The 25,444-nt window shown below is 30.9% G+C and overlaps 1 protein-coding gene across 6 annotated transcripts in view; it reads left to right on the forward strand.

The window, feature by feature from the left end:
- The window catches only part of LOC145293786 (sorting nexin-14-like), a 1,078,299-nt gene that overhangs the window by 137,726 nt on the left and 915,129 nt on the right, over positions 1–25,444 (forward strand). For all 6 annotated transcript variants that reach the window (XM_080140331.1, XM_080140332.1, XM_080140333.1 and 3 more), the window contains exon 17: positions 8,793–8,851. In XM_080140331.1, coding sequence (XP_079996457.1) covers positions 8,793–8,851 — 59 coding nt within the window. The remainder of the gene's footprint in view (positions 1–8,792; positions 8,852–25,444) is intronic.

The raw sequence follows: 25,444 nt of genomic DNA on the forward strand, positions 1-25,444 counted from the left end.
TATACATCTTTTCAAAAAGATATCTGGCAATGTAATAGAAAATGTTTTCATGTCAGAAGAGTCGATACATAAGGGTTATTCATATTATCTGGATTCAACGGACTATTGTTCCCATCTTGATTGTCATTTTCACAATGTTTTGGTCAATGTAACCTTCAACCTTCTTCAGGTGTATGTTATCGAACTCTGGGGAATGTTTCTGTTAAACTCAGGAATTTGGATGAAATTTCGAATGGAACGCTTTATTTACTTTATGGTGTAGCATGATCTTCTTCGGCCAGCCATGAGTGGATAGAGGTCCTAATACAATTGTATTTTTTGGTCACCCACACTGATAATTGAACCTTCAACCTTCATGAGAATATCAATTTTATAATTGATTTTTCTAAGTACTCTGTACTATATATTCTCGTGGACAGTTCTAGAACAAATATTTGGAAATCTTAAATCTGAAGAAGATTGTATCGACTGAAACGGTGTGAAAATGGCACTCAAGATGAGAACAGTAGTCCAATGAATCCAAATTATACATATAAATCTTTGTTCTCTTAAAAATATGTTGTGTAAAATGATAGAACCTAAAACGAATGCATGTTACAGAGAACCAATTAGTTCCAAAGTATTGATTGCTTTTCTTCAAAGCTGATGCAAATTTCAGAAAATGTTTTTAAACTTTTTTTTTTAATTTTTAAACATGTTGTATGAAGATAACTTTTAGTAAACAAAACAATTGATTTTATTAGGAAAGGACAATTGTACTTAATAGCTCAATGCTAGAGGAGAAACAACTGATCAAAACATTTGCATAAAACAAGGTGCAAACAGTATTTGTTCATAATTTTCAACTGCTCGTTTTATGCATATTTTTAAACTTCCATTGTCAGTTTTGTTTTCATGAGAACGATAATTATATTTCCATTATCATTTTTACAAAATAAATATCAGCAGAACCCCATGGAAATTCCATGTTTTAGGCCACCAATAAAACCAATGGCATGTTCATTGAGTGAAATTGATACAAGTCATGAAGACAAACTGATTTGGTATTTACTTCCTTCTCACTGCAAGATGTGACACAAGCGTGGAAAAATTACCTGGGTAGCCCTGTCTATATTCTCTCGTCAGGGTGTATAAAATAGCAAGCAATAAATTTACTCCACCTTAAAAATGAGAGGAAATGCTTGGGAGAATAAACTGCACAGAATTAAAGGCAGCCTTAATCAACTAGGAATAAGCCATTTCAACAATGGCATAAACTTTGTTGGCTTTGGTGCTGAGGTAAAAAAAACACAGCTCTGACTCAAGTTTGATGAATAAATCTTAAAAATATGGAAAGGCCAGGATCACAAGAGGCTTTGAGGAGTCAAGTCTGGAGACAGTGACAGTGGCAGGTTCATCAAGTGCAAGTAAGAAGAGTAAAAAGTAGACCTTAGGTTTACTTTCAGCAGCTTTATAACTCTCATTTTGTCATAGAGTCCTCCCTTTTAATGAATTATATTTCTGAGAAATAGGAAAGAATTGCTGTTTTCTTATTTTTGGCTAGTTTTTTTTTAATTTTTGAAATGATACTTTTTTAACTCTTTACCCCAAGTGGCTTCATGCCTTGTCTGGAGGGATTTTCATAACAAAAACTTGATAGAACAAGTCGTGAATAGTTTGATGAATAAATTAAACAAATGAAGTGTGCATGGTCTCCCGTAAGTGCACAGTGAACGAGACATAAAAAAATGACTAAATTCAGCATTTGCACTCCCATTTAGCCCCAAAAGTCCCCAAGATATTAACATATTTAAATTTGAGTTCAACACCATGCAAAACTGCTAATAAATACACATACACAGGTAAAATAGTCCTCAAAATGGAGTGTTTTTATTAGCCCTAAAAGAGCTTCTGGGGCACACCCAAGAGTTATTGCGAAGTATAGACAAATAAAATTATATCAGTTAGTTACAACTTTTGAGAAAGTTTTATAAAAATCCAATGCATAATTGTTTTTTTTTTTTAGTAAGCACAAAAGTGTCAATTTTAACTCATATCATGTTTAATGTTTGTGCAAAATTGAAAAAAAAATTCCAAGGCGTAGTTATTAAGAAAAGTGCGGACAGACGAACAGACAAGGGTGAATTTACAAGTCCACCCTTCTTTTGTTGGAGGACCAAAAAACATGAAACTTAGTTTTTCCTCTTATCTTTTGAACAAACCTAATCTGCACCCTGTTAACAAGAGACGCAAGAATATTATTAAAACCTTTGTCTTGTAAGCCGATGATTGAATCGAAAGTCTTGTCATTTTACAAAAGTGAAGGACAATGTCATAATTTAGTTGAAATTCTGCATTTGAACTTTCCCAATTCACAATCCATTTACCATTTTCTTTAATAAGATCTCAACAACAATCTAGCTATTTAATTGAACCAGCTGTCAGCAGACATGAGAGCGAACTTAGTCATTTAGAACTTGATTATGTCAAAATTGGTTTCTATCTTAAGGGAAGTAAAACTTGATTGTTTTCTTTGCGCTAACTTTACATTCTTATTATTTAAACTTTGCCACCAGCTGCAAAAACAGATTACAAATAATTGCACGTCTCCTATTTGCTTTGTGACCACGAAATGTTTGCGACGAAATTGTGTATTTCTCTTTACTTTTTTGTAACGTATGTTTTGAGTGAAAACTTTTAAACATGTGGATTTACAAAATGAAAACAAATTTTTTTAGTTTGTTCATTTTAGCATATATAATATACTAGCGGGGGGGGGGTACCCGGCGTTGCCCGGTTGTTTGTAGGTGTGTGTATGGGGGGGGGTAATTAATAACCCTGCTTAAATATTATAAAAAAGACGATGTAAAAAAAACTAAACAAAACGGAAAAAAAATGGCATAAATAAACCTGTGCATGGGGGGGGGGTAAACTAAAGAATAAGCGAATAAAAAAAAAAAAAAACGTTGCCCGGGTGTTTAAAGGTGTAAAAGAAAAAAAAATAGTTTTGGTCGGGAGGAGGGATTGAACCCGGAAGCCTTGACACGGAGGTGGAAACCAATGCCAACTACTTAACGGTCTCGACCACGAGTGAGAGTAATTGATTAGCGTGTTAAGTTAAGGCTTATAAAGCTAGTAAAAGAGGTTTGATTGACAGGAAGACGCTAAATGAGGTCATCACGGGATCGTTATTTTTAGTTTTCACTTTTTTTTTTTTTTACATAGGCATCACCACATTATCAAGGCCAAGAGGCCACTCAAGGATAAGGTTTAACGAGTGTACAGTAGCAATTGGAAAATATAGTAATCATTAGTAATGAAAATTTGGTAAATTTGATAACTTATATGGAACGGCTCGTCAAGAACTTATTTACGTTAGACTTGAAGACAACCGTATTGTAGTAAGCAGGAAAACGGAAGACAATTCCACAGGCGTGCAGTTCTAAGAAAGAAGCTTTGTTCATGGAATCTACGTTTAGGTTTAGGCACAGATAAAGAGTGGGGGGAATTATTGATAGTGTTTACAGCTAGACGAGTGTTTCTTGTGAAAGTTTGGCGAGGGGGAGACCATAGATTGAAGCTCAGTCGAGCACTTTCCATGAAAATAATGATAAATTAGAGACAAACTTGCAACATCTCTTCTGTGAGATAGAGGTTGCAAGGAAGAGAAAAGGACATCTCCTACGAGGCTACAAAGTCTATTTTGAACTCTATCAAGGCAGGATAAGTCCTTTCTAGCAGCTCCTGCCCAGATGTGGTAACAGTATTCCATTCTTGGACGTACCTGGCTCTTATATAGATAGAGAATAGCATCAGCAGTGCGATATCTACCGGATCGATAGAAAGATCCCACCATTTTTCCAGCGGCCTTGGCAACAGATTTGATGTACGTGTTCCATTTAAGATCAGGAGTAATGGTCACGCCCAGAAGCTTGTCAAAACTTGAGGCCTCCTGAAGACGAGAGCCATTCATTTCAATTGATGCCAGATGTGGATCAGAATGTTGATGATGTAAAGAGAGAAGCTTGGTTTTAGATGCATTAAAAGTAACCAGCCACTCCTTACCCCATTGTACTACGTGCTCAAGATCAGAGGAGAGAGAATTGGAGAGAACTTGGTCGTTTACTGTCTTAGATGTGCTACCATAAATAGTAGTGTCGTCAGCATAAATGTCTACAAATGATGTAAGGATGTGATTTGGAAGATCATTAATGTAGATCAGGAAAAGAGTTGGGCCCAGGATGGACCCCTGAGGGACACCGGCATTAATACTGTGAGCTTCTGATTTTTGCCCCTCAACTACTACTCTTATGAACCTATCAGAAAGAAATGATTTAATAATTGAGAAGACATTTCCAGCTATACCATAGCTAGAGATCTTATGAAGTAAACCTTTATGCCATACCCTATCAAAGGCCTTAGATATGTCAAGAGCAATTGCCCTAGAAAGGTTGCCTCCGTCGAGAGATTTGCTAATCTTATGAGATATAACTGTAAGCACATCTGCTGTAGATCTAGCAGAACGGAAACCATATTGAGTGTCACTAAGAAGGTTATTTTTGTTGAGATGGTTGATTACTTCTGTATTTAACACAGATTCCAGCAACTTACTCATGAGGCACAGGAGACTTATTAGCCTGTACTGAGAGGGGGATGAGCGATCACCTGAATTCTTAAATACAGGGCATACTGACGAAATTTTCCTGGGAGATGGGAAACTATTCTCCTTAAGACAACGTTTAAACAGTTTTGTAAGTATGGGCGCTAGTTCAGGTTGAAGTTTTTTGAGTACTATAATTGGAATACCGTCAGGGCCAGTTGCTTTACTGGAATCAAGGTTTTTGATTAGCTTGGCAACATCACGTAAATATATGCGTATATCAGATAGCGTGTTTTCTGATACAGGAGGAAATATTGGGGGTTGGCGGCCTTGATCGCAAAGGGTAGAATTAGCTGCAAAGTTCTTGACAAAGAGTTTGGCTTTGTCTGATGCTGACGAGATTACCTCATGTCCATTGATAATAGTTGGGATGGAGCACACGCTTCTGTTAAGGATTCTGTTTGCTATTTGCCAAAATTGGTGGGAACCAAGCCGCTGCTCAGCTACTTTGGACTTAACAGATTGAGCATACAACTCTCTTACGATCCTTATTACTTTCTTACAATGGTTGCTGGCAGTCCTGAAAGCGGCTTTAGTTTCTATACATCTATTACATTGGAAACAGTGGAAAAAGTGATTTCTGTGCGCAATGGCAGCAGCACATTCTGGAGAGAACCATGGCTGGCTGTTAGGTTTTTGCTGAAACTTTTTCGAGGGTATGAAACAGTCAATACCTACAATTAACCATTCCGTCAGGTCTAATGCTATAGAGGACACATCCTTTTTAAACATGGAATGCAGAGGTAGATCAGATATAAATGTACGAAAGCTATCCCAGTCAGCCTTAGTGTATCGATATACTGTACGATGAAGAGGTACGTCTGAGGACTTATTGCATTTCATTTTTATCTTAATATCAGATGATGGTGGGAAGGGGGGAAAGCAGTGCGAAAGTCGAGAACACAACATTTTAATTTAATTTCACTAAAATAATTTAATTTAATTTACTAAAATGCAGGACAAACAGGGAACAGAGCGAAATAGTGCAAATCTCATAAAATCGACATAAATAATTAATTCTTATTTTGTTCCTAATGAAGCTAGACGTCACATCCCCATTATGTTACCTAGCATCTTCTCATCTCTTCTGATGAGAAGCATTAGGCTTCGAAATACCTTGGTATAAAGGGTTTCCTTTACCCCCAACAAATGTATGTATATCCTTATTAAATAAATGAATCATTCTATATATATGAATATATAGTTTTTATAACTTCATTTTCTACTTTCATTGACTCCTATATAAGTACCAAAGAAATTTGTTTAGCTTTGTGTTATCCCGATAAGTCTCCTCTTAAAGAATTGAATTTACTCTCTTCCTTTAACTCACCAAGTTATATATATACTCCTATAAATTCGTTTTTCTTTTATGTGTATTAATATTCATATTAAAAACCCTCTTTTCTATTCATTTAAAAAAAAAACAATTTTCTTATATATGTGTTCACAAGCAAAAGATCTAGCTAATTTGCATATTCTTTTAAACATTCATTTTAATTAATTCCCTATTAGGTTTTTCGGTTTTCTTATGGGATGATCATCTTTAGTTAACTATTACGTGTAATTATATTCATGCAGATATTCTACATGATTTTTTCTTGCATAATATTTATGTAAAAAGGTTTACTGTAAACACAAAATTGTTTCCATATATATTTATGTATACATATATATTTTTGTTTAATCTATATGTCTATAAAAGTGAACGTGTCTGTGTATCTGTGTGTCTACATTTCCCTATGCAATAACTCTGTCAATTTTAAGTCTACAGACTCGAAATTTGATATACAGGGTACTGAGATTTGGGAAAATCTTTGTAATCCGTTTTTGGCCAGAAATTTGACTGTTAAAGGATCAAAGTTCAACGATTTGACCTTTGAGAACTCTACCAAACTCCTCTACGAATTTGGGGTCTAAACACTTTAAATTTTAGATATAGGTTCCTTGGACATGAATCTAACTTAATAACTTCATTTGAGCCCAAACAATAAATGTTAAGGGGTCATAATAGGGGTCAAAGTTAAAAAAAAATTGACCTCTGCAGTCTTTACCAAATTACTCAGACACTTTCTGGTCTAAACATTTGAAATTTTACATAAAGGGTATTCAAGATCAGTATCGTTTTGAAGTTCGACCTTTCAGATGATAAATATCGAAAAATAGGCTAAAAACATTAATATATTCACCTTCAACTGGGCACTTTTCTATGTGGGGGGCGCTTTTTTCACCAATATTTTCGAAAGTCATCCTCTCCTTTCGATTGTCTAGTCTTAATTAAAACCAACGTCAATTCCGGTCTGGCAGTGGTCGTAACAGCAAAGACGTCAGGTGTTTTCCTCGTTCTTTTCCTCCTTTGCGGTACGGGTTCGAGCCTGCCTTCCTACTACCACTTTGTTTTTTTTTTTGCTCAACACACACCTCCAAACACCCGGGCAACGCTGGGCTGAAATGCTAGTATATATATATATTAGTGTTAGGACGGTTAATCAGAATTGGAAAAATTGGAATATTTGAGAGTACTGGAATCAGTATCAGAATCGGGAAAATTTGTAGCGATTTTTCCGATACCAAAACGATTCTTTTGTCTTTTTTATTTGATTTTGTTTAAAGCTAAATCTTCCATTGCTGGTAATAATGATAAAATAATAAATATGTATTGATTTTAAACCAATGAAGCTAAAATCGATACATTGTCCCGAACAAGTATATTTTTACGTTTAGGAAAATATTTGCACATTTAACATGTGTGTTTTAACGGTAGTCATAGAAAAAATACAACTATATAGTTAAATATTTAGAGATTTATAAAGAATCAGTAATTGTATCGGAATCGAGAATTTAGTACGGAATCTATAATTGTATTGGAGTCAGGAAAAATATTGGAATCATCCCATCACTAATATATATATATAATTAGAAAAAAACTTGTTTATTTATTTGTAAATAACTTCATAATATCTTGGAAAAATCATAAAACAAATTCTTCCAAATGTTCTATAGAGTAATCCCAAATATATATTGAAGAAATTGCTTATTAAATTAATACTTGATGACTTCAATTTTTAAGACTTAGAAGAAGTCTTCTTCCTTCATCTCTTTATGACTAATCAAAAATAAACTATTGACCAGGATTAAATATTAATACTGATTATTTTATAATAATAAAATATCAAAGTTCAGTTTGTTATGTGAATGCATGTTTAAAATTTCAACCTGAAGTTTTCAGGCATTGACATGAATTATACATTATATACTGCAATACTACAGGGTGATCAAAATTAAATATCACCCAATATTGACATTGCTAATAAAATTCACAATCTATCTTGTTTTCTCAGTCTTCCAGCAAGAATCTGGTGGTTCCCAACAAAGCAGTATTTTGAAGTATTATAACATTGCAATGGATCCCAATTTTCTGAATCCACTTGTCAAATCCTTTATGTTATTCAGTGGGGGGGGGGGAGGGTTGACTGGCCTTTACATACACTGGGCCATGATCTGCCCTTTACCTCGCTTGATGTTTACACATGACGGTTGTTAAAAATGTATATCAAAATAATCCTCAGACCTTTTTTTTAAATGGAAAAGGGTTACCATAGCTCAAATTAAAACAATATCAAGAGAGGGGATATTGACAATTGTACATATCGTATCCAGGTATGCTTATCATTAATTGGTGAGAAAGACTGTTGGACATTTAAGAATAAAACTTGGTGGAAAAGTAAAGCATAGACAGAATTTTATTTGTATTAAATATCGGTGGATTGCAGAAAGGTTTGCGAATTTTATTAACGATTTCATGGGTGTGAATTCTAAGGTGTCACCTTGTAGTTTGAGTATCTTCACTGGTAAAACATTTTCATTAAAACCTCTGTTTGTAAATATGTACAGAGTGTTTCAGAATTAATTATTGATTTAGATTCAAAATATATGGTTAATTTTGGGACACCCTATATTTATTTGTGTGACATCTTAAATTAATGACTTTGAAAACAAATAAGTAAAAAAATATATTGTATTTTTTAACCCCCTGAAGAAGGCCAGAGGAAGAGTTGGCCGAAACTTGTTGAAACAACTATGAAAGTGAGAATAAAAGTCTGCAAAAAAAAAAAAATGAAGACACAAAATTATTTATTTTTCAAATTTCTTTCAGTATTACCGAATGCTTTGTGGTGACCGGTGTGTATCGCTAGTTGTCAAAGTTGGGACTAAGTAAGTATTTGAGCACGTTTTTTATTTTTATTTTATTTATTTTTTTTTTTTTTAATATTCTCTGTCTAGAATGTTTTATGTTTTCATGTTTTTAATTAGAAACATTTACTATTGTGATATCTATTTTCCTCTAAAATCAACGTATTTGCTACTAGAATTTTTCAATTCAACTATTTTGAATGGAAAAAAATTCGAAACAGTGGCCACATAAGTTTATTGAAAATTTCATCACTGGTGTCATATTGTTTAACATGTAAATCTAAATACTGATCACTGAAGGAGAGATGCGATTCATTGTAGGAATATTTCCACAAATTAAAATAAAATGTTAGTGCTTCTATTGCAATTCAAATCACTGACTAGAGATGTTGATATATTTCTTTATCAAAATGTTGTATTGTTCGATAGCGTTACAAAAAATAGCAAGGTTATCGAGTTCACCATCTTCGAATGATTTTTGGAACTTGTGTTTGGAATTCTAACTTTGTCGACTTTTTCAGAGTCATGAATCAATCTTTGAAAACGTTATTTCTTTTGCAGCAAAGATATTTTATTTTTATGACTTCCCAGTTGGAGGCAAATATGAAACTGACATATCAGAAGTTGGGTTCTCGGTTCACTATTCACACGTGAATTGACCCTGACGAGTCACTGGGTGAAATTGACCAGCAGCGATTTCCATCTGTCTGCTATTTAGGTGGGAACATATACCTTGTCCTTCCTCTTAAATTTCAGAAATAGGATATGCCGTTTAGATGAGACAACTGTTATCTGTATGGATGCATCCAATAATTGCAACAATGCATATGTTGTATAAAAACCTAAATGTATTGGTGCTTCTACACTATTGGGACGAAATTTCGGAAATTGTAGTACTGAATTTCACATGAAAACAATGATATCTGCATATTCCTCATATTTTTAAGATGATTATATCCAAAAATTCCGAAAATCGATAAGGTAGAAAATTATTTATTAAAGAAAATAAAAAATAGAATTTGATGAAAACGAATGTAATATAAGACACAGCAGAGTTCAAAAGGGAGGTAATTTTCCGTTTTGATTTAAACAAGATGTTCGGAATTTTTCACTTGCTACCACATATAAAGTTTTTTTTTTTTTTTTAAATAATTCAGTAATATTCTGGTAATTTCGACTGAATAATTTGGAAGCTACCATTGTAATTTATTAGAAATGAGAAAAAATCAGTTGAAACCATTGTTTTTTTATCTGAAAACTCCATTTATTGACTACAAAATCTCGTCCCAATAGTGTAGAAATGCCAATTTATTCATTGCATGACGTTTTTTTTTTTATGTCATCAATAAATATTTAAATTTTATTGATAACTAATTCTTTTTTAACATCGATTTCTAATAATTTTAAATATTAGATTTAGCATCTTAATAATTGATTTTTTAAAAATTAGATTAACATTACAATCTTATTTTAAGCACTTGTTATCAAAAGCTCACGATTAAATGTGAATGCAAACATGATAATGATTTGAAAGGAAAATTTATATATATATTTAAATATATATATATATATATACACACACACACACACATATATATACACACACACACACACACACACACATATATATATATATATATATATATATATATATATATATACACACACACACATATATATATATATATATATATATATATATATATATATATGCATGCTTTTGGCCATAGAAGAAATTCCACATAAACCCATATACCTTGTGATATAAATGTCAAACCTAACTTTATGCCTCTAAACTTTGAATTAAAAATATCTGCTTAAGCCTCCTAAAAAATAACAAACGAATCCTCTACAAATTATATCTATGCTCCAAGATTTTTCCAGTAGTAATTTCAACCTAACCTTTCAAAGAACTATAGACCCATACGATATGAATATTTTTACCCAAAGTCTATGAATGTACACACGAAGAATGGATTTACGAATTTTATCAAGTTTCAACCAACTTCACGGATTGAATCTTGTTACTGTCTTCATACTTGGACATCAATTTAAATATCCTTTTTTGCATTTGTATATACAGGGTGCAGTATAAGTAACGCCCTTTTTTTTGAGTGAAACAAAATTAGAACTTTTTTAATATCTTCTATTTTTTTATATGAGTGTATTTCAAAGGTAAAAATAAAAGATTGTTACTTATGCAGCACCAAGTATTTCTGTATAATCTTTTGAAAACCATTCTTTCAATTTTTGTGCTAACCAACAAAATTATAGCTAGCCTTTTTATTTCTTTTGCTAACTGTTTTCCTCAAGAAAAAAGCCAATTTTTTTAAATTCCAAGGAATAAGGAAATAATTATCTTTATCTTGTATTCTTTGTGTATGAAAAATATATGTTGTAAATCATTATTTGCAAAGTTTTTTTTCAAAACTCTCTTCATATATTAATGCTCTTTCTTAAATATTGAGCATTTTTATTATGAAAGAATTAATCTCTAAATATTAATATTTATATTCCCATTTAAAAATCAATAATTTGAAATCTGAATATTTATAAATATGTTTTATGTTATAAAAGCTAGGAAGTTTAAAGTTTTTAGAAATAATAAAACTCTTATCTGTACAAAGCAGCCATTCACCAATGCTGGAATATTGTTTCCAGCATACATCAACTACTAGTGTCTCTCTCTCTCTCTCGGATAGGGTTAAAAAAGAATTACTATGGTCAGGCTGTATACTTTATAATATATATGTGTGTGCCTCTGAGAATCGCAACAAAGGTGCATACATGTATTTGCTATATATATATATATATATATATATATATATATATATATATATATAATCTCTTGATGTTGAAAATTTATTCAAATTTTCAACAAAAAAAAACTTTATAAATCTGTAAGGAAGGCATACAAAATTTTAATTATTCAACAAGGAGTATAAATAAAACAAGGGAAACGTTATTCCATGGATTTTCGGAGAGTGCAATTCTTCTCATCAAAGGGAAGAGGTTTGCGAAATATACAAAAAATTTTGCCGGTTGATGCATCACAGGAAACAAACAATATAAAATTTATCATATTTGTATAAAAAAGTCATTTAACAGTTTATGACAGTTTATAGGGAGTCAAAGAGATTGAGAAAGCAAGAAATAGGAAAAAGGCAATGGTAAAGATGGTAAAATCCAGAACAGGAAAAATTTCAAATGGGTCTGTTGAAAATCCATTGGTAATCCATCAGAAAACATAAATAGACAGTCGGGTTTCAATCCTGGCTTGAGGTAGTTGCCTGTCTAGCCACACTGATGAGCTATGAAACAGCGAAACAGTACTGTATGTGGATGACATATATATAATAATAATAAATGCAGAGAAAACATGTTTGATGCATTATATATCTGTTGATGATATAAAAATGAATACTCTCTGTGTGAATAAGAAAGCGTCTGATTCATGGGTTGTGAAACTTTTAATAAATTGTTTTTTCTACATTTTGATGAAGTCCAGTTGTGCAAAATTATAATTGATGAACTATTACATACTTGCATGCCAACACTGTCGGCTGAAACAATTGTATGCAAGGTTATACCAATAAAAGGCTAACATTTTGAAAATGAGTAAATACTCGTGTGTTTATTCTTTTAAACATGGTTAATTCCTGCATAAAATAAATTTTTATTTAAAGCTTGAGGCACAGTGTTTTCTTGGGTGATCAAGTGCTTTTGCTGTGAAAGTTTTCAGATGTTCCAAAAGTCTTCTGTACAACAATTGGTTAATGGATAAATTGAGTGAGAAAGTCTAATGACTTGATTTTCTAACCAGATGGGGTGCCACCAAACTGGAGTCTCAGGGTGAGACAGTTTCTGAACACAACACTGCCAGACAGATTTATTTGGCAACCTGGGCAAGATTATCATGATCTCATGCCCTGGCCTTCCAGATCTCTAAATCTCACATCCTGTGAATTTTTTTTTTTTTTTTTGTGGGAATTGGTAAAAGGACTGGTCTATGTTCCTCCCATTCCAAGAGATGTAGATGAGTTGAAGGCCGGGATAACTGAAGCTGTTGCAACCATTGACAATGCAATGCTGGGATGTGTTTGGCAAGAATTGGACTATTGGCTTGATGTGTGTCATGTGAGCAATGGTGCTCACATTAAATATCTTTGAATATTCCACGAAAACCTTGAGATTACAAGCTTTCAATATACCAGATGCATTTTTATATCCTTAATAGTTCTCGAGATATTCAATGTCAAAATATGGCCAAGACTTTTGGGACACTCTGGTTATAGTTTCACAAAGGTTTCTTTTATTCCTGTTAGAATTTAGCACATTTCTGTCAGAATGAGTTCTGATCATTTGGGCTTTGCTGATCTGAAGGCGAAGACTGGAGAACTGACTGGTATTTTAAGGTACATGCTTAAGAGTTGGGCAAAAGAATTTAACCTTTTATAAAATTTTGATAAAATGGAGAAAATATTTTCTTTGGTGGAATGTCAAATCCAAACTAATCAAACACATCCTATTTTTATGAATCACATTAGCACACTAGTTCTCATTAGATTACCGAAATTAAGAAATGTTGAGCCTGATCAGTACCAGATGGGTGACCGTTTGGGAATACCAGTATGTAGAAGGACATTGACACCTGGCAAGAACTGCAAAAACCTAATATCATCTCCCCTGACAGAGATATACAAGTGACTGTGGCTGCTTGTGAATTTGATATTCCAGACCTGCCTAGGCTGGTTGCTACTTTGGTTGAGGCTATTTTTATAACGTTTCCTCAGTTTACATTATTATATGTATGAAGGAGGGTCATAATGATGTAGTTTTAGTAAATTTTGAAGGAGATTCATAATGATGTAGTTTTAGTAAATTTTGAAGGAGAGTCATAATGATGTAGTTTTAGTAAATTTTGAAGGAGAGTCATAATGATGTAGTTTTAGTAAATTTTGAAGGAGAGTCATAATGATGTAGTTTTAGTAAATTTTGAAGGAGAGTCATAATGATGTAGTTTTAGTAAATTTTGAAGGAGAGTCATAATGATGTAGTTTTAGTAAATTTTGAAGGAGAGTCATAATGATGTAGTTTTAGTAAATTTTGAAGGAGAGTCATAATGATGTAGTTTTAGTAAATTTTGAAGGAGAGTCATAATGATGTAGTTTTAGTAAATTTTGAAGGAGAGTCATAATGATGTAGTTTTAGTAAATTTTGAAGGAGAGTCATAATGATGTAGTTTTAGTAAATTTTGAAGGAGAGTCATAATGATGTAGTTTTAGTAAATTTTGAAGGAGATTCATAATGATGTAGTTTTAGTAAATTTTGAAGGAGAGTCATAATGATGTAGTTTTAGTAAATTTTGAAGGAGAGTCATAATGATGTAGTTTTAGTAAATTTTGAAGGAGAGTCATAATGATGTAGTTTTAGTAAATTTTGAAGGAGAGTCATAATGATGTAGTTTTAGTAAATTTTGAAGGAGAGTCATAATGATGTAGTTTTAGTAAATTTTGAAGGAGAGTCATAATGATGTAGTTTTAGTAAATTTTGAAGGAGAGTCATAATGATGTAGTTTTAGTAAATTTTGAAGGAGATTCATAATGATGTAGTTTTAGTAAATTTTGAAGGAGAGTCATAATGATGTAGTTTTAGTAAATTTTGAAGGAGAGTCATAATGATGTAGTTTTAGTAAATTTTGAAGGAGAGTCATAATGATGTAGTTTTAGTAAATTTTGAAGGAGAGTCATAATGATGTAGTTTTAGTAAATTTTGAAGGAGAGTCATAATGATGTAGTTTTAGTAAATTTTGAAGGAGAGTCATAATGATGTAGTTTTAGTAAATTTTGAAGGAGATTCATAATGATGTAGTTTTAGTAAATTTTGAAGGAGAGTCATAATGATGTAGTTTTAGTAAATTTTGAAGGAGAGTCATAATGATGTAGTTTTAGTAAATTTTGAAGGAGAGTCATAATGATGTAGTTTTAGTAAATTTTGAAGGAGAGTCATAATGATGTAGTTTTAGTAAATTTTGAAGGAGAGTCATAATGATGTAGTTTTAGTAAATTTTGAAAGAGATTCATAATGATGTAGTTTTAGTAAATTTTGAAGGAGAGTCATAATGATGTAGTTTTAGTAAATTTTGAAGGAGAGTCATAATGATGTAGTTTTAGTAAATTTTGAAGGAGATTCATAATGATGTAGTTTTAGTAAATTTTGAAGGAGAGTCATAATGATGTAGTTTTAGTAAATTTTGAAGGAGAGTCATAATGATGTAGTTTTAGTAAATTTTGAAGGAGAGTCATAATGATGTAGTTTTAGTAAATTTTGAAGGAGAGTCATAATGATGTAGTTTTAGTAAATTTTGAAGGAGAGTCATAATGATGTAGTTTTAGTAAATTTTGAAGGAGAGTCATAATGATGTAGTTTTAGTAAATTTTGAAGGAGAGTCATAATGATGTAGTTTTAGTAAATTTTGAAGGAGATTCATAATGATGTAGTTTTAGTAAATTTTGAAGGAGAGTCATAATGATGTAGTTTTAGTAAATTTTGAAGGAGAGTCATAATGATGTAGTTTTAGTAAATTTTGAAGGAGAGTCATAATGATGTAGTTTTAGTAAATTTTGAAGGAGAGTCATAATGATGTAGTTTTAGTAAATTTTGAAGGAGAGTCATAATGATGTAGTTTTAGTAAATTTTGAAGGAGAGTCATAATGATGTAGTTTTAGTAAATTTTGAAGGAGAGTCATAATGATGTAGTTTTAGTAAATTTTGAAGGAGAGTCATAATGATGTAGTTTTAGTAAATTTTGAAGGAGAGTCATAATGATGTAGTTTTAGTAAATTTTGAAGGAGAGTCATAATGATGTAGTTTTAGTAAATTTTGAAGGAGAGTCATTATGATGTAGTTTTAGTAAATTTTGAAGGAGATTCATAATGATGTAGTTTTAGTAAATTTTGAAGGAGAGTCATAATGATGTAGTTTTAGTAAATTTTGAAGGAGAGTCATAATGATGTAGTTTTAGTAAATTTTGAAGGAGAGTCATAATGATGTAGTTTTAGTAAATTTTGAAGGAGAGTCATAATGATGTAGTTTTAGTAAATTTTGAAGGAGAGTCATAATGATGTAGTTTTAGTAAATTTTGAAGGAGATTCATAATGATGTAGTTTTAGTAAATTTTGAAGGAGAGTCATAATGATGTAGTTTTAGTAAATTTTGAAGGAGAGTCATAATGATGTAGTTTTAGTAAATTTTGAAGGAGAGTCATAATGATGTAGTTTTAGTAAATTTTGAAGGAGAGTCATAATGATGTAGTTTTAGTAAATTTTGAAGGAGAGTCATAATGATGTAGTTTTAGTAAATTTTGAAGGAGAGTCATAATGATGTAGTTTTAGTAAATTTTGAAGGAGAGTCATAATGATGTAGTTTTAGTAAATTTTGAAGGAGAGTCATAATGATGTAGTTTTAGTAAATTTTGAAGGAGAGTCATAATGATGTAGTTTTAGTAAATTTTGAAGGAGAGTCATAATGATGTAGTTTTAGTAAATTTTGAAGGAGAGTCATAATGATGTAGTTTTAGTAAATTTTGAAGGAGATTCATAATGATGTAGTTTTAGTAAATTTTGAAGGAGAGTCATAATGATGTAGTTTTAGTAAATTTTGAAGGAGATTCATAATGATGTAGTTTTAGTAAATTTTGAAGGAGAGTCATAATGATGTAGTTTTAGTAAATTTTGAAGGAGAGTCATAATGATGTAGTTTTAGTAAATTTTGAAGGAGAGTCATAATGATGTAGTTTTAGTAAATTTTGAAGGAGATTCATAATGATGTAGTTTTAGTAAATTTTGAAGGAGATTCATAATGATGTAGTTTTAGTAAATTTTGAAGGAGAGTCATAATGATGTAGTTTTAGTAAATTTTGAAGGAGAGTCATAATGATGTAGTTTTAGTAAATTTTGAAGGAGAGTCATAATGATGTAGTTTTAGTAAATTTTGAAGGAGAGTCATAATGATGTAGTTTTAGTAAATTTTGAAGGAGAGTCATAATGATGTAGTTTTAGTAAATTTTGAAGGAGAGTCATAATGATGTAGTTTTAGTAAATTTTGAAGGAGAGTCATAATGATGTAGTTTTAGTAAATTTTGAAGGAGATTCATAATGATGTAGTTTTAGTAAATTTTGAAGGAGAGTCATAATGATGTAGTTTTAGTAAATTTTGAAGGAGAGTCATAATGATGTAGTTTTAGTAAATTTTGAAGGAGAGTCATAATGATGTAGTTTTAGTAAATTTTGAAGGAGATTCATAATGATGTAGTTTTAGTAAATTTTGAAGGAGATTCATAATGATGTAGTTTTAGTAAATTTTGAAGGAGAGTCATAATGATGTAGTTTTAGTAAATTTTGAAGGAGAGTCATAATGATGTAGTTTTAGTAAATTTTGAAGGAGAGTCATAATGATGTAGTTTTAGTAAATTTTGAAGGAGATTCATAATGATGTAGTTTTAGTAAATTTTGAAGGAGAGTCATAATGATGTAGTTTTAGTAAATTTTGAAGGAGTCATAATGATGTAGTTTTAGTAAATTTTGAAGGAGAGTCATAATGATGTAGTTTTAGTAAATTTTGAAGGAGATTCATAATGATGTAGTTTTAGTAAATTTTGAAGGAGAGTCATAATGATGTAGTTTTAGTAAATTTTGAAGGAGAGTCATAATGATGTAGTTTTAGTAAATTTTGAAGGAGAGTCATAATGATGTAGTTTTAGTAAATTTTGAAGGAGAGTCATAATGATGTAGTTTTAGTAAATTTTGAAGGAGTCATAATGATGTAGTTTTAGTAAATTTTGAAGGAGAGTCATAATGATGTAGTTTTAGTAAATTTTGAAGGAGAGTCATAATGATGTAGTTTTAGTAAATTTTGAAGGAGAGTCATAATGATGTAGTTTTAGTAAATTTTGAAGGAGAGTCATAATGATGTAGTTTTAGTAAATTTTGAAGGAGAGTCATAATGATGTAGTTTTAGTAAATTTTGAAGGAGTCATAATGATGTAGTTTTAGTAAATTTTGAAGGAGAGTCATAATGATGTAGTTTTAGTAAATTTTGAAGGAGAGTCATAATGATGTAGTTTTAGTAAATTTTGAAGGAGAGTCATAATGATGTAGTTTTAGTAAATTTTGAAGGAGAGTCATAATGATGTAGTTTTAGTAAATTTTGAAGGAGAGTCATAATGATGTAGTTTTAGTAAATTTTGAAGGAGAGTCATAATGATGTAGTTTTAGTAAATTTTGAAGGAGAGTCATAATGATGTAGTTTTAGTAAATTTTGAAGGAGAGTCATAATGATGTAGTTTTAGTAAATTTTGAAGGAGAGTCATAATGATGTAGTTTTAGTAAATTTTGAAGGAGAGTCATAATGATGTAGTTTTAGTAAATTTTGAAGGAGAGTCATAATGATGTAGTTTTAGTAAATTTTGAAGGAGATTCATAATGATGTAGTTTTAGTAAATTTTGAAGGAGAGTCATAATGATGTAGTTTTAGTAAATTTTGAAGGAGAGTCATAATGATGTAGTTTTAGTAAATTTTGAAGGAGAGTCATAATGATGTAGTTTTAGTAAATTTTGAAGGAGATTCATAATGATGTAGTTTTAGTAAATTTTGAAGGAGATTCATAATGATGTAGTTTTAGTAAATTTTGAAGGAGAGTCATAATGATGTAGTTTTAGTAAATTTTGAAGGAGAGTCATAATGATGTAGTTTTAGTAAATTTTGAAGGAGAGTCATAATGATGTAGTTTTAGTAAATTTTGAAGGAGATTCATAATGATGTAGTTTTAGTAAATTTTGAAGGAGAGTCATAATGATGTAGTTTTAGTAAATTTTGAAGGAGTCATAATGATGTAGTTTTAGTAAATTTTGAAGGAGAGTCATAATGATGTAGTTTTAGTAAATTTTGAAGGAGATTCATAATGATGTAGTTTTAGTAAATTTTGAAGGAGAGTCATAATGATGTAGTTTTAGTAAATTTTGAAGGAGAGTCATAATGATGTAGTTTTAGTAAATTTTGAAGGAGAGTCATAATGATGTAGTTTTAGTAAATTTTGAAGGAGATTCATAATGATGTAGTTTTAGTAAATTTTGAAGGAGATTCATAATGATGTAGTTTTAGTAAATTTTGAAGGAGAGTCATAATGATGTAGTTTTAGTAAATTTTGAAGGAGAGTCATAATGATGTAGTTTTAGTAAATTTTGAAGGAGAGTCATAATGATGTAGTTTTAGTAAATTTTGAAGGAGATTCATAATGATGTAGTTTTAGTAAATTTTGAAGGAGAGTCATAATGATGTAGTTTTAGTAAATTTTGAAGGAGTCATAATGATGTAGTTTTAGTAAATTTTGAAGGAGAGTCATAATGATGTAGTTTTAGTAAATTTTGAAGGAGATTCATAATGATGTAGTTTTAGTAAATTTTGAAGGAGAGTCATAATGATGTAGTTTTAGTAAATTTTGAAGGAGAGTCATAATGATGTAGTTTTAGTAAATTTTGAAGGAGAGTCATAATGATGTAGTTTTAGTAAATTTTGAAGGAGAGTCATAATGATGTAGTTTTAGTAAATTTTGAAGGAGTCATAATGATGTAGTTTTAGTAAATTTTGAAGGAGAGTCATAATGATGTAGTTTTAGTAAATTTTGAAGGAGAGTCATAATGATGTAGTTTTAGTAAATTTTGAAGGAGAGTCATAATGATGTAGTTTTAGTAAATTTTGAAGGAGAGTCATAATGATGTAGTTTTAGTAAATTTTGAAGGAGTCATAATGATGTAGTTTTAGTAAATTTTGAAGGAGAGTCATAATGATGTAGTTTTAGTAAATTTTGAAGGAGAGTCATAATGATGTAGTTTTAGTAAATTTTGAAGGAGAGTCATAATGATGTAGTTTTAGTAAATTTTGAAGGAGAGTCATAATGATGTAGTTTTAGTAAATTTTGAAGGAGAGTCATAATGATGTAGTTTTAGTAAATTTTGAAGGAGAGTCATAATGATGTAGTTTTAGTAAATTTTGAAGGAGAGTCATAATGATGTAGTTTTAGTAAATTTTGAAGGAGAGTCATAATGATGTAGTTTTAGTAAATTTTGAAGGAGATTCATAATGATGTAGTTTTAGTAAATTTTGAAGGAGAGTCACAATGATGTAGTTTTAGTAAATTTTGAAGGAGTCATAATGATGTAGTTTTAGTAAATTTTGAAGGAGAGTCATAATGATGTAGTTTTAGTAAATTTTGAAGGAGATTCATAATGATGTAGTTTTAGTAAATTTTGAAGGAGAGTCATAATGATGTAGTTTTAGTAAATTTTGAAGGAGAGTCATAATGATGTAGTTTTAGTAAATTTTGAAGGAGAGTCATAATGATGTAGTTTTAGTAAATTTTGAAGGAGAGTCATAATGATGTAGTTTTAGTAAATTTTGAAGGAGATTCATAATGATGTAGTTTTAGTAAATTTTGAAGGAGAGTCATAATGATGTAGTTTTAGTAAATTTTGAAGGAGTCATAATGATGTAGTTTTAGTAAATTTTGAAGGAGAGTCATAATGATGTAGTTTTAGTAAATTTTGAAGGAGAGTCATAATGATGTAGTTTTAGTAAATTTTGAAGGAGAGTCATAATGATGTAGTTTTAGTAAATTTTGAAGGAGAGTCATAATGATGTAGTTTTAGTAAATTTTGAAGGAGATTCATAATGATGTAGTTTTAGTAAATTTTGAAGGAGAGTCATAATGATGTAGTTTTAGTAAATTTTGAAGGAGAGTCATAATGATGTAGTTTTAGTAAATTTTGAAGGAGAGTCATAATGATGTAGTTTTAGTAAATTTTGAAGGAGATTCATAATGATGTAGTTTTAGTAAATTTTGAAGGAGATTCATAATGATGTAGTTTTAGTAAATTTTGAGAAATTGAGGGTTTAAAAAGATACAGTGTCTTGATAGTCAACGATGAATCCATGCAGTTTTTCCAGACTTCAGCCATTCAATTCTAAGTATGCAAAAATATTTCTGGGTGCAGTGCTGTTTTCTGACTTTGTAGACATGTCTATATATGTTAGACGCATGGAAATCACAAACATGAAATGGTTGATACTTTTGTGAACCGTTACAAATGTTATGTAATCGTTGTTCAAAATGCCTTTGTCCAATCTAATTAATGTTTACATGTACTTTTGTCGCTGCCACAAAATATATGCACACACTGATAGCAAAGTAAAAATCACAACACAGCTGATTTACAAAAATATATATTGTTTTTATTTTTAATCAAACAATCAGCTTTTCTGTGACAAATTTTTATTCTTGTTTTGACGTTTATTGAAAGGTGTAGGGGAGGGAAGTGCATGGTTAGATGGTTGGCAGGTGAAGAAAATAGTGACACATGCTGCAGCTTCTCTTTACCTGACTGACTGTTTTTTTCTTTGTGACGATTTTATTCATAAATAAATATACTTTATTTATAAATAAATATATTTTATTTATAAACATATTTTTTCTCATTGGAATTTTTAGTATTTTCATTGTCTATTGTCTAAACCATTGACCGATATCTGCTCACGTATTTCTGGGCCCAAATGTGCGTTCCATTGGACAATGATGAAAATATGAATTCTTAACATTTGAATCCATGTGCAACCCATCAAATGTTTTTCTTCCTGCCACTAACAGAAAGGTAAGAGGAACTCCGGATGTAAGTAATTATGAAGATTTACAATTAATGGATCAGGTAATGGATCAGGTACTGGAAATGGTCAAGAGGATAATTGAGCAGTTAGATATACAGAGATGAAAGGCATTGATAATCTGCATTATTTATATTATCTTCTGTATTGTTTATACAACTCTTCTAATTATCGGTATTATTCTCACAATGTTTCCGCCGATGTAACCTCCGACCTTTTTCAGGTATATATTGACTATTGTCAATTTTTATCAAATCTGTACGAACACGAAATAATATAAAAATTGAAACTACTCAACACTCTTTCCATTTCATGAACGCATCACACATTTTGAATTCTAATGACAATGGTTTGTTGGAAAGAGAACAAAACATTTTTTTTCCACCTGTAAGAGCCATTATTAACATAGACTTGAAGAAGATCTGATGTTACATAGATGTTGTGAGAATAATAAAAATGTTGTGAGAATAACAACCAAAATGAGGACTGTATTCTGAACAATCTAAATAATACAAGTTAAATATAGTTGGGTACATTATGTCTGAGCTAAATCCAACTGATGTTATATTTTGAGACATTTGTTCTTCCTAACATATTTTAATGAATAAGATCAGCAACATATCTTTAACCGTTTATGACCTGAATTATGATAACAAAAAAAATATTTATTGCTCATTTTAGTTTAAAGAGTAATGATACTATGATTATCTTCAAACTGGAAATGATAAAGTTTAATAGTTAAACTATCACTGGGAATTTTTGTATTTCATAAACTTTGATTGTTATCCATAGTGCTTGAAAATGTTTATGACATCAAACGAAATCACTCTCTGAGACAGATGATAACATACTGAATGTAAGCAATGGGCAATTGCAATCTGGAGGTATCTGGCATCTATCCAGATACTGAAATAATATGTACGAGGTGTGTTTGAATAAATTCCAACTTTATTTATGCCGTTACATCCATTTATTTACAATTGAATTCGTTCAACCAGGTGATAAAGGGTTAACAAAATTAATATTTTTAATGAACTATAATAGAAGAAACTATTAGAGTAGAAGGCTTTCTTACTGTGGGGGTGGAATTTTGCTGCTTGACAGGTTTGTCAGGGGTATTTATGTTGAGGGGGTATAAGGGTTTGTACTTTGTCAGAGCATTCTCCATTAAAATACTTGTAGAACAGGCAGAGGGATATAAAATTACGTTGATGGGACAGAGGCTGAAGCTTAAATGACAGTTTAGGACCTATCAGGTTGGCGACGCTCTTTTGAACCCCTTCCAGGAGTGAGAGACTAGTAGCAGATACACCAGCCCAAATGTGAGAAACGTACTCCATACATGGGCGAATAGTGGCCTTGTAGAGATACAGGATACTTTCAGGCGTAAGTAGCTTTCTAGCACAGTAGAGAGAGCCCAGGTTCTTCACAGCAGCCTTGGCAATGCTCTCAATGTATCTGTTCCAGGTCATGTTCCCTGTGAACGTTGTACCGAGGAGTTTGAAAGAAGTACTTTTGTTTAATATTCAAAAGAATATTTTCCCTTTGTGCCTATCAAATTAAATCAGACTATATGCATAGTTTACTATTTTTCTAAAGTATGACTTAAAGTTAGTTAAAGGCTTCAAAAATAAATTAAAAAGAAAAAGCATCATTTTGCTAATTTTGAGACTGCATGGTGTAACTACGAGAAAAGCAACTTCCTGTTTTGAAAAAGTTCTGCAATAATCAGTGTAACTTAATTGGAAAACCCCAACAAAAATTTTGGTCAACACATAAAAATATCTGAAAACTGATTATTTTTCATTAAAATATATTTATTTGCAATTTCTTTTTTTTCATAAATATAATTTTAAACTAAGTATATTCATTAATACTAAAAGTAAAATTAAAAATAGGAAATAAATAGAAATTAAAATAAAATAGATAGAAAAGAAAAAAAATAATGTTTTACTTAACATAGTTAAAAAATATGAATTTTTTTACATATGATAAATAAAATAAACTTAATAAAAATATCATTAAATTATATTATAATAACATTTTTCATGGCTGGGAAAATTTCTTGCAATTAAGCCATGTCTAACCATACTGTAAATATTTCAGACAGCATATCTTTTAAACAATAAATCAAAAACACATCATCTGCAAGCATAACCTCTGCAACAATTTTATCCATGATGTAAACTTGAAGTGACTTGCTGGAATTCAGGTCTTCAGATTAAGTGACACCGTTTAATGCAGACGACTTTCAAAACTAGCAAGTCCTCTTTCTCAGTAAATATGCAGTTACATCCAAATTTTTATTTACCTTATATTCTAACCTGCTTTTAAAATTAACATTTTCAAAAGAATGCCTAGCATATTTAATAGATAAAGAATTATAATATTCAATATTGTGAAATATTACTTTTTTGTATGCATTTTTCCATTTGTATTAGTTTATTTTAACTTTAAAAACCTCATATAGAATGTTGTAAGTCTATGCACTTGTGTTTTGACATGGAAATTGTAATGTAATATTGAGATTATGAGAAAAACGTTACAACATTTATAAAAATAGTAAATGATTATATGCCAAGTACGCCAAAGGATGGTATACTGCTGCCATATCTGGGCAGGAGCTGCTAAAAACAGCCTATCCTGCCTTGACAGAGTACAAAATAGACTTTGTGGCTTAGTGGGGGATGCCCTTTTCTCTACCCTGCAACCTCTCTCCCACAGAAGAGACGTTGCGAGCCTATCCTTGTTTTATCGTTATTTCCATGGCAGGTGCTCGTCTGAACTCCAATCTCTGGTCCCTCCTCGCCAATCTTTCACGAAAAACATCCGTCTAGCTAAATCCACTGTGAAAAATTTCCCCCACTCTTTATCTGTGCCTAAATCAAAACGTGGATTCCATGAACAAAGCTTCTTTCTTAGAACTGCACGCCTGTGGAACTCTGTTCCATCTGCCTGCTTCCCACCTGACTACAACTTGGATGTGTTCAAGTCCAACGTTAACAAATGAACCGCCCCCTTAAGTAAACATTTCATCAAATCTCCACACTAATGTACTGTACTTGCAATAACCCTTATCCCTGAGTGGCTTTCGGGTCTTGATAAGTGGTGACCACCGTGTAAAAAAAAAAAAAAAAAAATGTGAAGAGATAGATATGAAAATTAGAATTATCTAATTTATTAAAGAGAAATTAAGAGATGATTACATTGAAATTTTCAAAATAATTACTGACGTCAAAACACAAGATCTGTTAATAAATTGATTTTTTTTTATAAAATAAAACGTTTTTGAAACCAGTTTGCAGATCAGATATAGAACAATCGTCAGTTTTAAGATTGAATTAAATAAATTCGAAAATAGTGGTATAAAGAAATTCAGAGGATATCTGTTGGGAACTATTTAACGGAATCGCATTAATAGTATAAATAATCTGTGAAATCTTTTCACGGTTGAATTGAGAAGATCGTTAAAAAAAGCTGAAACCCAAATGAATAGTTCAATGAAAAAGGTTTTGGATTATTGGGGTTACTCTTATCATTTGGAATGAGATTCTCAGAACGTTTCTCAAGTTTTCTAAAATGTATACAGAATTTTGAACTGAACCATTTATTTACTCCACGGGGGTAAATTGTTCTTGTCCTCTCAGCTATAATCAGATAAAAGTGTAAAGTGAGTAATTTCTGTTATATTCCTTGTTCATATTGTCTGTAATGCAAATCAGACTTCAAACATCCAGAAAACTGCCATTTAGATCTGACTGTTACCTAACACCTTTATCCATGTTTTCCTCAGATCATCTATTATATAAAAAGGAAAATGTGTGTGTTTGTGTGTGTGTGCATTTTTTTTGTATGTCTGGCAAAAGTTTTTTTTTCAGGGGAGGGGGCGCTCAGAATTTT

Source organism: Euprymna scolopes, chromosome 15 (assembly GCF_053919585.1).
Source record: "Euprymna scolopes isolate OS-2025 chromosome 15, ASM5391958v1, whole genome shotgun sequence".
Classification (NCBI taxonomy): Eukaryota; Metazoa; Mollusca; class Cephalopoda; order Sepiida; family Sepiolidae; genus Euprymna; species Euprymna scolopes.